The 13,330-nt window shown below is 44.0% G+C and overlaps 1 protein-coding gene across 2 annotated transcripts in view; it reads left to right on the forward strand.

The window, feature by feature from the left end:
• KDM4C (lysine demethylase 4C) overlaps positions 1 to 13,330 on the forward strand; it is an 852,000-nt gene that overhangs the window by 826,682 nt on the left and 11,988 nt on the right. For both annotated transcript variants that reach the window (XM_073635205.1, XM_073635203.1), the window contains exon 20: positions 1,381 to 1,500. In XM_073635205.1, coding sequence (XP_073491306.1) covers positions 1,381 to 1,500 — 120 coding nt within the window. The remainder of the gene's footprint in view (positions 1 to 1,380; positions 1,501 to 13,330) is intronic.

The raw sequence follows: 13,330 nt of genomic DNA on the forward strand, positions 1-13,330 counted from the left end.
TGATGCGGCGGGTGCACGTGCCCCCTATACCGCCGGGAAACCGAGGACGTCATATGACGCCTGCCCAGGATGGGGAGATCACACCTGCAGACGTCATATGACAATGGGTGGGATTGGGAAGTGGTAATTAAAAGGGGGTTTTTTTGTACGTAACTTGAACGTTTGGACTGTCCTGCTAAGAAATAATTATGGTCATAATTCATATGCAGATTTGTTGGTGCTCAATCTGGTCGCTATATGTCTGCCAGACAATACAGCCAACTTCCTTGCTGAATGACTTTTGCCAGATAGTTTATGATGAGCATTTGTTTCTGAATAAAGGTCTGTTTTATAGTTTTCTGGACATACACTTGTATTGTATATCACAAGTAATCCGCGCTAACCCCGACTTCTATCTTGTTTATAAAGTGATATGAGTTAAGCAACAAAGTATTTCCACATAATTCTACACTCCTAAAGTAAAATTTTTTGAATAAAAAAGATAAATGATCCAGTGAGTAAACTGAAAAAAAAATTAAGACAAATGACTGATAGTGCTGCAATCTTACAAAACCAGAATTTTCAGTTTTAACAATATGGTAACTACACTCAGGTGTGCTACTATTATCAAAATAATCAGACCGAGGGAACTCCCTTAGCCTGCATATGTGTATGTGTTATACCTTAGAACAATAGTGATAATAAGTAACAAATAAATGTTAAATATTGTGCCTTCAGTGAAATGGTTATAATGTGGCAAAATGTCCCCTGAGGAAATGAATGGTTGAAGGAAGGCAAATAAAAAAGTCCTGCAACAGAAATATATGTTTTCTGGGATAGGATAATCCTTTTTCTGCGAACCGTCTTGTGATAAATTGAAAAAGGCAGCCGCTTACTAGATCTGCGGGACCCCTGTTACGGGGGTCTTTCGGGCTCAAATGTGTCAATTCCCACAGGCAGGAACAGCTGATGAAATTCTCTTATTCAATCTGCTATCCACCTGAGATCCTCCACTGGCATCGGGGTAGTGGTGTGATGGGGTCCCATAGGCTGGAACAGCTGATCGGGTGGAACAGCTGATCTGATGACTCAGACTCGCTCCTTCACAGGCGCTGTTGGTTCTATATATATAGCCAGATGGGCTTCAGTTGTATCACAAGTCATAAGTAGTCTGTTAGGAGTTTGTACACTGACCGGCGGAATTTAGTGTAGTTACCATACAATTGTATTGACATAAGAGGAGCATTTGCGGACAGTGCTGTGCTACATTTTAGGAAATTAAGTACACCCATGTAGCAAATGGTCAAATCTGCAGTACCCCTAAACGGGATTACCCCTATGTGCAGTATTATAGTATTCCTGAATTTTGTATTTTAACACGTTCACTTTTTTGTTTTACAGAACAGAGACTGCCTTAAATTAGGGCCACCTGCAGAGGGAGAGCATGTGCAAGTGAAATGGCCTGATGGCTTACTTTATGGAGCAAAATATCTTGGACACAACATATTGTATATGTATCGGGTGAGTATGTACATATAAACACATACAAAAATAGACAATTTAACATCTTCAAGGAGCCCTGGGTCTGCTTAACTATTTTAGAAATAGATTTCCAAATATGAAGCAGGCAGTAGGTGTACGGGACTTGCAGCAGGAGGAATTTTCCAGTGTAATTTAAAGTCAACATTTTGGCAGAGCAGAGCCTGCCTCTCTCAATACAAATACAGTAGTGATATACACAGATATAAATTCCCACAACCCCTCCCACCGCCATCCCCCAGTGATGACTGCACCAAAAATAAGTGCATACAGTACAAATGATAATAATTTAAAAAAGTAACTAAAACTACTCACAGATATCTCCTAATATAAATGAAAGCAAGGCAGATTAAATACTATGGAAATAAACAAAGTAGCAAAAGGAAGCAAAAGCAAAAACAAAATGTAAGTGCTCAAAGCATAGAGACCAAGGAATATGGTACAAATGGAAAAAAAACAAAAGCTCTGTATTGCAATACACAAGTAGCACATCTGTTTATTTCCATAGTATTTAATCTGCCTTGCTGTCATTTACATAAGGAGATATCTGTGACTAGTTCTCGTTACTTTATGTAATGTATTTGTCATGCATTTTTTGGTGATGTCATCACTGGGGATTTGCAGTGGGAGGGGTTGTGGGAAATTATACCTCCCTGTGATGCTATTGTACTTGTCTTGGGAATGGTGGGCTGTGCCCCGCCAAAATGTTGAAATTGTTTTGAAACAACATTGGAAAATTCCTTCTGCTGTAAGTCCCGCTGAGTGCACCTACTGTCTGCTTCCTATTTTGCATACTTTTTTTAATGGATTGCACCTGGGCCAATATCCTTACAATCATGTGCAGTGGCCCGCCTGTTTGGAAAAGATTTCTATATTTGGAACAGTGTTGCCATGTGATCGTTGCATGTATTTATTATATTTATGTATAATTTTAGTTGCTGTAGAAAGGTTTGAGGGTAAGGTGTCAGCTAATGTACACATGCTCTTAAAGTCAGACTTGTAAACAAGTGGCTAGGATGGTGTCCTATTTCCCAGATACTTTGACAGTGCACATCGTCGTTCATGTGCATTGTTGGGCATTCTACGCATTGTTTCCTTTATAGGTAGTATATTCTCTGTGATGAAACTACAGCAGGATATACATACAGATCCATACACCCTGCCCGTTCTACCCAGGGTTATTAGTAATTATATTTTCAAAGGAGACCTCGTTAATAATAGGTCAGTTATAATGCCCATCTGTTAACGTTCTGGCTCACTACATTAAACAAAAAGTGAGAGCACAGGATGCCTGCTATTTTACTAGAGCTCAGTGCAGAAACCTGAAAAAAGGGCAAGCCAATCACATCAAAATCTTAAAATAACCAACATTTACAACATGGAGTTGATTGGTACTTTAATCGCTTCAGCCCCGGAAGATTTGGCTGCTCAATGACCAGGCCATTTTTTGCGATACGACACTGCATCGATTTAACTGACAATTGCGCGGACGTGCAATGCTGTACCCAAACAAAATTGACGTCCTTTTTTTCCAACAAACAAAGCTTTCTTTTGGTGGTCTTTGATCACCTCTGCGGTTTTTATTTTTTGCGCTATAAACAAAAGAAGAGTGACAATTTTGAAAAAAAAGCACTATCTTTTACTTTTTGCTATAATAAATATCCTAAATTTAAAAAAAAATAAATACATTTTCCTCAGTTTAGGACGATATGTATTCTCCTACATATTTTTGGTAAAAAAAAAATCGCAATAAGCGTATATTGATTGGTTTGCGCAAAAGTTATAGCGTCTACAAAATAGGGGATAGATTTATGGCATTTTTATTTTTTATTTTTTTACTAGTAATGTCGGCGATCAGCGATTTTTATCGGGACTGCGATATTGCGGCGGACAGCGCGGACACTTTTGACACATTTTTTGGGATTAGTGACATTTATGCAGCGATCAGTGCTATAAAAATGTACTGATTATTGTATAAATGACACTGGCAGGGAAGGGGTTAACACTAGGGGGCGATCAACTGTGTTCTCTAGGTGTGTTCTAACTGTAGGGGGGATGGGACTTCCCTGAAAGTATCGGGATTTGTGTGTTTACACACACATCCCCATTCTCGTTCTAGAACGCATCGGCTTCGGGAACACGGTTCGGGAGCGCGTGCCGCCGGAGGCGTCTTAAGGAGCCGACATACAGCTATGACGGCTTGTGCAGGGGAGCCAACCTGCCGCAATATAACTGTGGCGGCTGGTCCGGAAGCAGTTAAAAGCTCCAACAAAGCTTGCTGAAAGCTCTGCAAATGCTTTGTCAAAGCTTTCTGTTCACACTGCTCTTATACAAGGTTAAATCCATGTGAAACAGGCCTTAGAATATAGGCTTCATCTCTCATTAACTAGATGGCTAACAGATTAAATTTCTGTTTAGTTCATCGACAGACACAGCGCTCCGTTAGTCCTGACTATAGGGTTATATCGCCTTCTGCAGGAGTAGGACTAGGCAGAACTAAAAAACTTGGCTACGCCCATGGGCGGTCCTCAGCTGGTATATAGCCCCCTCCCTGCTATAGGCATTCAGTTTGTTTCTGTCTAGCTAGGAGAGAAGACCTAGGCCCCCTGTTGGGATCTTTTGGTCCTAGCAATTTTTGCTTTTCTCTCATTCCATGCATCTTTTTGCCTTTTATCTCCTGAGAGATCTACAATTAGCGGCTGGACGACGGGCTGGATAATGTAGATCCAGTGGTTTCCCCCAGTCCGTCCAGCCAGCACGTGCAGACCGCAGCTGCGCGCTAGGTTGGCCGCGACATAGCCTCAACAGACTGAGGATGGCCCGCGAGTTAAACGTCTCGCAGGGTTGCATACGACCGGGCTCTGGTCCGAGTCGCAGCATCCACCTGGCCGACGGCCCCTCACTTCGGTGGCGAGAGGTTCTGTCTGGAACGATACCCCCGTATCCATGGAGTGGTAAGTACAGTCCCCCCTCGCCTACTCTTTTGTTTGGGGTGGGGTGGACGCGGGTACCCTCCAGGGATGGTCGGACCTGCCTGCAGGTTCCCTCCTCCCATCCTAGATATCTCAGTTAAGTTGTGCTTTTTTTCCTCCCCATTTCCCCTCCATCCCACCTCTGTTAATGTTCTCTAGGGGGTACTCATGTGGTGGTGAATGCACTGCCTTAGCAAATATGATGTGCATTACCTTGGGTCTGGTGGGGATCCCAGTGCAGAGGGCACAGTGGAGACTCATGTGTGGCTTCCCTGACAGTCTGCCAGCATTTAGCAGCATTCGGTGGCCATTTTCCCTTTGTTTGGTCTCCAGTCAATGGCCATGTTTGTGTGATCCGTGACATTACAGTGGCCATTTTCCCTTGGTCTGGCATGAACCTGGGCTTCCGGGCCCTCCTTCCTTCTCCTGGATATAGGGATTGCCAGCACACATGGCGAGCTGCTTGTTCCGAACATACTGCGCTTCTCCAGCTGGTAGTGGTGAGTCCTTGGGGGTCCCTTTCTTTCTATCTCTCTCTCTCTCTGCTAGCAAGTGCCTCGAGTCTATAGCAGTGCCAAAACATTTTTGTTGCTGCAGGGTCTTCTTTATATTATGGAGCCTCAGGGTCACACCTCCCTCACTGTGACCCCCTCATGGAGGCACCAAGTCCCTCGGAACCCCAGCTCCCCATTAATTAACCTGGGTGGAAGTGGCGAGTGGGCAAAGGCCTAGCAGGAAGTGTCCTCCGCCTTCTCCTGCTCAGTCTGTCTCATCTGATTCTGAGTCTGAGGCCGCTGTGGACATGGCCTGTCCAGTGGGACTTGATACCACGCTCCCTAATCCATCCGATAGTAAGGATGACTCCTCCATGGTCGCAGCAGCGGATGCACTTGTTACTGCAGTGCATGAGACTTTAAAAAAGGAGGATGTGGCCATGGACGTGGCTGTCCCTTTTGGCACACACAAGGCACCTCGTGCAGCTAAGTTGTTTGCTTATCTTCCTTATTTTGACCAATTTGTCTATAAGGAATGGGGGCAACCAAAGCAACCCTTTGTGGTCCCCAAACGTTTTGCAGGACGTTACCCTTTTGAGGAATCACTGTTGTGGTGGACCCTCCTGTTTCCAGGTTGAATAAAGCGACCATGATCCCAGTAGAGGATTCCCCGTCCTTTAAAGATCCTGCCATTAGGAAAGCGGAGTCTGTAGCGTGCAGCATGTTTACTATGGGCAGTTTCGGCATTGCGACTGGTCCTGGCCTCAACCCTGGTGTCTCAGACTCTAACTGAATGGGCCAAGCTTTCGCGCCAGGGTCTGGGGAATGAGCAGGTTTCCTCTGCTTACATTGATCTGGCGGACCAGTTGGTCTAGGGGCTACAGTTTGTATGTGATGCATTTTTGGATGTGGCTCCCATGCTGTCCAAGCTCTCAGTTTCAGCGGTAGTAATTAGACGTGTGCTGTGGCTTAAGAACTGGTCGGCAGACCAAGCCTCCAAGAAAGCTCTCATTGATCTGCCCTTTCAAGGTGATCGCCTGTTTGGGGCTACTCTGGATGACATCATTAAAGGTGTCATGGGGGGAAGAGTACCTTCCTGCCACAATCTAGGAAAGGGAACAAGCATTGTCATAAACGTAGGCCCTCCTTAGCCCATAGAAAATTATTTTGTACTCCAGGAACTGCAGATAAGGGAAATAGATCTTTCAAGTCTTCCCCGGGAGGTTCCAAGCAACCTTAGTCTGGTAAGCCTAGGGCTGGCTTCTCCGGTCTCGCAGACAAGACCCCTTCACCATGAAGGTCTGCCTTCACCCATAACTGGGGTGGGGGGACATCTTCCTTCGCTGGTTTCCGGTTTCATGGATCTCCTTCCTGAACGTCAACGGGGATCCACAAAATTGGCCTTTTGGGGATACCAAAGAACGAGGGCAGAGTTGGCAGGTGGTAGTAAACATCCCCTGGGGACTACCTCTCAGAGTTCATCGGTTTCTGGGTTTTTAGGCCCTGAGTCTCCTTGTGCGGTTATATTTTCTGCAAGGGTTCGACATCCGAACTACCCCCTATCCCTGTCCAGGAAATTAAATCACCAGGGTCTGACCCTGGATTTAATTTTGACCAGGGTGATCCTCCTTCTGGTCAAACTTCGGCAACAACAGGCCATGATTCCCCGGCTGCTGTCACACACAGTCCTCTCTCCCGACTTGCATACAGGTTCTGGGCCTGGTAGTGTCCACCTTCAGCAGGTTCAGATCAACAAGAAGATACCGAGGTTAGTGTCGAGGTCACGGGTTCCTCTGGTAGATGCCACAGTCGTCCTAGTGCCACTGTGGGTCCAGTACCCTCCTCTTCTCTAGCTTCTTCCATGGGTTCTTTGAAGGGTCGAGGGTGAATGTCTTCCGGTCATTCAGGTGGTACTAAACGTCCCTTGGGGGCTACCTCTCAGAGAAGACCAGTTGTTCCAAGGCCTGAGCTTCATCCTGTTTTACAGTAGTTGGTTTTGATAGGTTGGCTGTTGAAAGCCAGGTACTGAGGGATAGAGGTTTGCCTGGATCAGTGATCCCTACTATGTTGAAGGCAAGGCAGTTGACTTCTAGCAAGATATACCATTGTACGTGGAAAGCGTACATTTCTTGGTGTGAGTTGATTGGCGCTCATCCTCTCTCCTTTTCTGTGGCTTGGATCTTGGCCTTTCTTCAACAGAATGTTGAGCAGAGGTTGGCCTTGAGTACGATCAAGGGCCAGGTGTCTGCCTTGGCAATCTTCTTTTAGGGTCCCCTAGCCATGCACTCTCTAGTTTGTACCTTCATTCAGGGTGTTCGACTTGTGGCTCCGCCTGTACCGTCTCTTTTGCCACCGTGAAATTTAAACTTGGTGCTCTCGGTTCTCCAGAAACCTTCATTTGAGAATATTGAGGAGATTCCCTTGCCTACATGGTTCCAGAAGGTGGCATTCTTGGTGGTTATTACATCAGCCCATAGGGTGTCGGAGTTGGTGGCATTATCCTGTCGTACTCCCTATTTGGTGGTCCACAGAGATAAGGTGGGTCTTTGTCCATGTCCATTGATCCTACCTAAAGTTGTCTCGGACTTCCATTTGAATGAGGATATTGTGTTGCCTTCCTTGTGTCCTAAGCTGGCTCATCCCAAGGAATTTGCTTTGCATGCCTTGGATGTGTTTTAAGTGATTTGGGTGCATCTGGCAGCCACTGAGTCCTTTCAGAGGTCAGACTCCCTTTTTGTGGTTACATAAGGACCAAGGAAAGGGCTGGCTACTTCTTCGGCTACCATCTCCAGGTGGATCAGACAGACGGTGACTCAGGCCTATTCTATTAAAGGTCGGGCTTCTCCTTTCCCTGTCACGGCGCATTCTACTTGGGAACTTAGTACGTCTTGGGCCTTAAATATCTCAGGTTTGCAAGGCGGCCATGTGGTTGTCGGTGCATACTTTCACCAAGTTCTAAAAAGTAGATATTTTGGCATCTGCTTCTTTTGGCTGCAAGGTTTTGCAGGCTGCTGTTTTAAGAGGGGCTGTTCCCTCTTGAGGGGTGCTTTTCTTTACATTTTTGTTTTAGATGGGGCTCCTGTGTCCTGCTAGGGCTCTTGTGTTTAGCTTTGGGTTATTTTCCCCACCCCTCATTTTTCCTTTTGGCACTGCTTTTGGACGTCCCTATAATCAGGATTAATGAAGCGCTTTGTCCGTCGATGAACTAAGAGAAAATAAGATTTTTGTACTCACCGTAAAATCCATTTCTCTAAATTCATTGACGGATATAGCACCCACCCCTCTAACGAGTTTTGATACTTCTAATACTGCTTGCTACTAAACTGAATGCCTATAACAGGGAGGGTGTTATATTTTAGCTGAGAACAGCCTATGGGCGTAGCCAAGTTTTTTTTGTTCTGTCTAGTCCTTCTCCTGCCAAAGGCTATATAACCCTATAGTCAGGATTATCGAAGCGCTGTGTCCGTGGATGAACTCAGAGAAGTGGATTTTACGGTATGTACAAAAATCCTATTTTTTTGTGGAAGTGTTCAAAATACTTACCCTATATACTTGAGTATAAGCCGAGTTTTTCAGCACGTTTTTTAGGCTGAAACCCCCCCCCTCGGCTTATAGTCGAGTGGGGGTGCCCATCTGCAGCTGTACCTGTGATTACTAAAGCAGCCCCACCTCCTCATCCATGATAGAGGAACACTGATTCAATGCTGGGAAACTGTATCAGTGTTCCGTCTATCACAGACGAGGAGGAGGTGGGGCTTTGTTACAATGGACGGCCGCCGAACAGACTGCATGACACAGCGGGAGACACCCGCTGTTTACGTTATCAAAAGATACAGCTGCAGATGGGCATGACACAGCGGGAGACACCCGCTGTTTTAGTAATCACAGGTACAGCTGCAGATGGGCACCCTCACTCGAGTATAAACCTTGGCTACGCCCATAGGCCGTCCTCAGCTAAAATATAACACCCTGCTATAGGCATTCAGTTTAGTAGCAAGCAGTATTAGAAGTATCAAAACTCCTTAGAGGGTGTTCCGTCTATCATGGACGAGGAGGAGGCGGGGCTTTGTTACAATGGACGGCCGAAAAACAGACTGCATGACACAGTGGAAGACACCCGCTGTTTTAGTTATCACATAGTGGCTGCAAATGGGCATTGTTTACCCAGTAGCTGCTGCATTTCCCACCCTAGGCTTATACTCGAGTCAATAAGTTTTCCCAGTTTTTTGTGATAAAATTAGGTGCCTCGGCTTATATTCGGGTCGGCCTATACTCGAGTACGGTAGTTCTGTTTGTCATGCAAGGGTTTATACTAGTGCATGATGACGTGAACTGAGGAGTCTAGAAAGCTTGCAGTACAAAATAGATACAGTTGGGATTTTAAAAAGCAGCATATACACACAATAGAACAGTACATACACACACACACACACACACACACTGAAACTTTTAGATATTTGCAGCACTGCTTCTCGTAAAATAGCTGTGGCATAAAATATTATATCTATTAAAGGTTAGTGTGTGTCATCATAAATTGCCTTTTAGAGTAAATTTCCTAGGGCTGATATTAACATTTGCCTGCTGCTCGTTCTAAAGTCAAATGTGTGCATTTAAAACGCTAGACAAATAAGTCATTTTATAGGTTAATGTTTATTGCTACCATTGAATCCCAGAAACAAGCCCAATCTTCATTTAAATAATTTGATAGCCCAGAAAAAAAGTCCCCTTCAAGAGAAAATTGCATATTGCAAATACTGGCTACAATGATGTGGTAAAAATAAAAATTACACAAATAAAACCTCTGCCTCCTTTTTGCAACATGGATTTCCCATTATACTCAAACCATTTTTGTTTTTCAGAATGATAATTTAAAGAAATACTCTCTAGTTTAATGGACAAGAAAGATACTATTTACTATAAATGAACTGTTGAAATCATTAAAAATATAACCAGCTACCACTTGTAGCTCTTTCTTGCAATGGGAGAATAGCCTGATGCAGTGAAAAAAAAAACCTGTGTCTGTTCTTATAACTTCAATTGCATCAGGCTGTTTTGAAAGCAAAGGATGCAAAATAGGGAAAGCTATTAGTAGATCATAGAAGTTGAGTTGTGTTCCTCAATCAGACCTGCTCATTTTTGACACACTGTTCTACAGTTCCTATATTTTCATTTTTTATTTCATATGCTTTAAAAATGTTTATTTTAATTGTTTATTTTTATCAATTTACAAAATGCAAAGTAAGCAAACAGAAGAAATCAATCTAAATTAAAGGGGTTGTAAAGGCCTATGCATTAAGGTGAAAAAACACCTTGCAGTCACCGGCCCCCTAGCCCCCCCGTTTTACTTACCCGAGCCCCGAATTTCCATTGGCGCGTCCCCGCCATCCCTCTCTCCACGGGTTCCCGGCTCTTGATTGGATAGATTGATAGCAATGCAGCCATTGGCTTCTGCTGCTGTCAATCAAATCCAATGACGCAGGTGCTGGGGGGCGGGGCTGAGTCCTGCATTTGGCCTCTATGGATGCCGAATGCTGGTCTTGGGAGCGCGCCCGCAAGATAACCCCCACAGTAGAGCGCTTCTCCAAGGGGGTTATCTAATGCGGGGAGGAGCCGCCGAGGGACCCCAGAAATGGATGTTTGGGGCCCCTCTGTGAAAAACGAGACATGTTTGTTATTTAAAAAAAATTAAAAACAATCCTTTAGTATCACTTTGTATCAATATTTAGTGTGACTACCCTTTAGCTTCAAACTAGCATCCGTTCTTACACTTGCACACTTTGTACACTTGCACAAAATCAGGAATTTAGTAGGATTAGAGTCAGGTGTATGATTATCCAAGTGTACCATGCAGGTGCCAATGATCATCAATTTCAAGTATAAGTTAAAACACAGTCAATAACTGAAACAGAAACAGTTTGGGGACAGCCAAACCCTGCTACTAAGGTGAGGTTGTGGAAGAAAGTTTCATGTCACAGGTTGTAACGAGCCCCTTGCTCGCTCGGTTCCACTCTCCCGACACTCCTCTGCAGCTATTTATTTATTTATTTATTTCAGGTACTTATATAGCGCTGTCAATTTATGCAGCGCTTTTACATATACATTGTACATTCACATCAATCCCTACCCTCAAGGAGCTTACAATCTAAGGTCCCTAACTCACATTCATACATACTAGGGACAATTTTAGATAGGATCCAATTAACCTACCAGCATGTCTTTGGAGTGTGGGAGAAAACCGGAGTACCCGGAGGAAACCCACGCAGGCACAAGGAGAACATGCAAACTCCAAGCAGGTAGTGTCATGGTTGGGATTCGAACCAGTGACCCTTCTTACTGCTAGGTGAGAGTGCTACCACTACACCACTGTGCTGCCCAGCTATTGAATCAGATTGCAACGTCTGATGGTTCGATCATCCAATGCTCCGGGATTTAGAACTTCAGCTATGTGCCATTCTAACCCAGTTGTGATAGCTCAGAACAAACACCAGGCAGGCTGTATGTAAGTTCAAACAGGAATCTCTATTTATTGACAGGAATACAGTCTTATTTATACAATAAAAGAGGAGGTGCAGACCTCCTGCTCATATTACTCATATTACAAAATGTCATCATTCCATATCATCAGGGAAGTATGTGATTGGCCCTAAATTTATTCTGCAGCAGGACAACAACCCCAAACATACAGCCAATCTCATTAGGAACAATCTTTAAGTGATACTAAAGGTATTTTTTTAAAAATAACAAACATGATACATTGGCTTTGCACAGAGCAGCCCCAATTCTCCTCTTCTCAGGTCCCCTGCCAGTGCTGACCCCCCTGCTGAGTGCAGGGATAAAAAACCTTCAGCCTTTAAAATCAATGTCAGCGTAAAGAAGAACAAGGAGTCCTGGAAGTGATGGTTTGACCACCATAGAGCCCTGATCTCAACACCATTGCATCTGTCTGGGATTACTTGAAGTGACAAAGAATTGGAGGCAGCCTACATCCACAGAAGATTTGTGGTTAGTTTTCTAAGATGTTTGGAACAACATACCTGCTGAGTTCCTTTACAAACCATGTGAAAGTGTACCTAGAAGAATTGAGACTGTTTTGAAGGCAAAGGGTGTTCCCAGCAAATATTGATTTGATTTGGATTTCTCTTCTGATTATTCACTTTTCATTTTGTTAATGAAACTATTAACACTTCTATTTCTGAAAGCATTCTTAATTTAAATCATTTTCACACCTGCCTAAAACTTTTGCACAGTAGTGTATGTGTATATATATATATATATATATATATATATATATATATATATGTGTGTGTGTATATATATATTTCAATTTTACAAAGCGCTATACCTACTGTAAATATATATTTTTAAAGCTTACATGTAGCCACTCCAATAAAGTAAAGTTATATTATGGCTTCAGATGAAGTCATGTTGTACTTGGTTTTCTCTATTGCTGACCCAATCAGGACAGTAAAGGAATGTTTGTGGCCACTGTGCAGAAACACATTTAAAGCGGAGCTCCTCCCAAAAGTGGAACTTTCGCTTGTCCGTCTCCCCCCCCCCTTTCCCCCGGTGCCACATTTCAGGTGGGAGGGGGGAACGAAGACCTGTTTTTGACAGGTCCCCTTCCCCACTTCCGGGAGACAGGGCTACGGTGTCGTCTCTCAGAAGTTCAGCCCCCTCCTTCCTCCGCCACCAGGCCAATTAGAAAGCACAGCGCCCTTCGCGCATGCACAGTAGGGAACCCTATGTGAAGCCGAAAGGCTTCACTGCCAGGTTCCCTTAACAGGAATGGTGGCGGCTGCACCCGACAGCCGATCTGAAGATCGGCTGGGGTGCCGACATTGCAGGCTCCCTGGACAGGTAAGTGTCCATATATTAGCAGCTGCAGTATTTGTAGGTGCTGACTTTTAATTTTTTGTGTGGGGAGGCGGACCTCCGCTTTTAGTTAAAACAGTACAATCACCGGCACACCCTATCTACCATCCGCAGCTGATATTCTGATTCCCTCCCGCACATCAGTGCTTTTATTACTGATAGCTTGACAGGAGCCAGTTTTTGAACAGAACCTGCAGCCAGTAAAAGAATTAGATTTTCTGGAAGAAAAAAATGCTAGCACAGCTGCATTACATGCAATTTTTAGATGGCTACAATTCAGTTTTAACACTTTTCTACATGTACCTGATTGTTAGAGTCATAGATACACATTGTGTTTTTTGGGATTTTTTTTTTTGTAAAAGGTCATTGGGTTTTGTTATTTAGCCAGGTAAGGTGAATACAGTTCTTTGGGACTTGGTTAAGCTGACATGGATAATACAGTAGAAAACTGTTCTTTGCAAGGAAAGCAGTTAT

Source organism: Aquarana catesbeiana, linkage group LG01 (assembly GCF_042186555.1).
Source record: "Aquarana catesbeiana isolate 2022-GZ linkage group LG01, ASM4218655v1, whole genome shotgun sequence".
Lineage (NCBI taxonomy): Eukaryota > Metazoa > Chordata > Amphibia > Anura > Ranidae > Aquarana > Aquarana catesbeiana.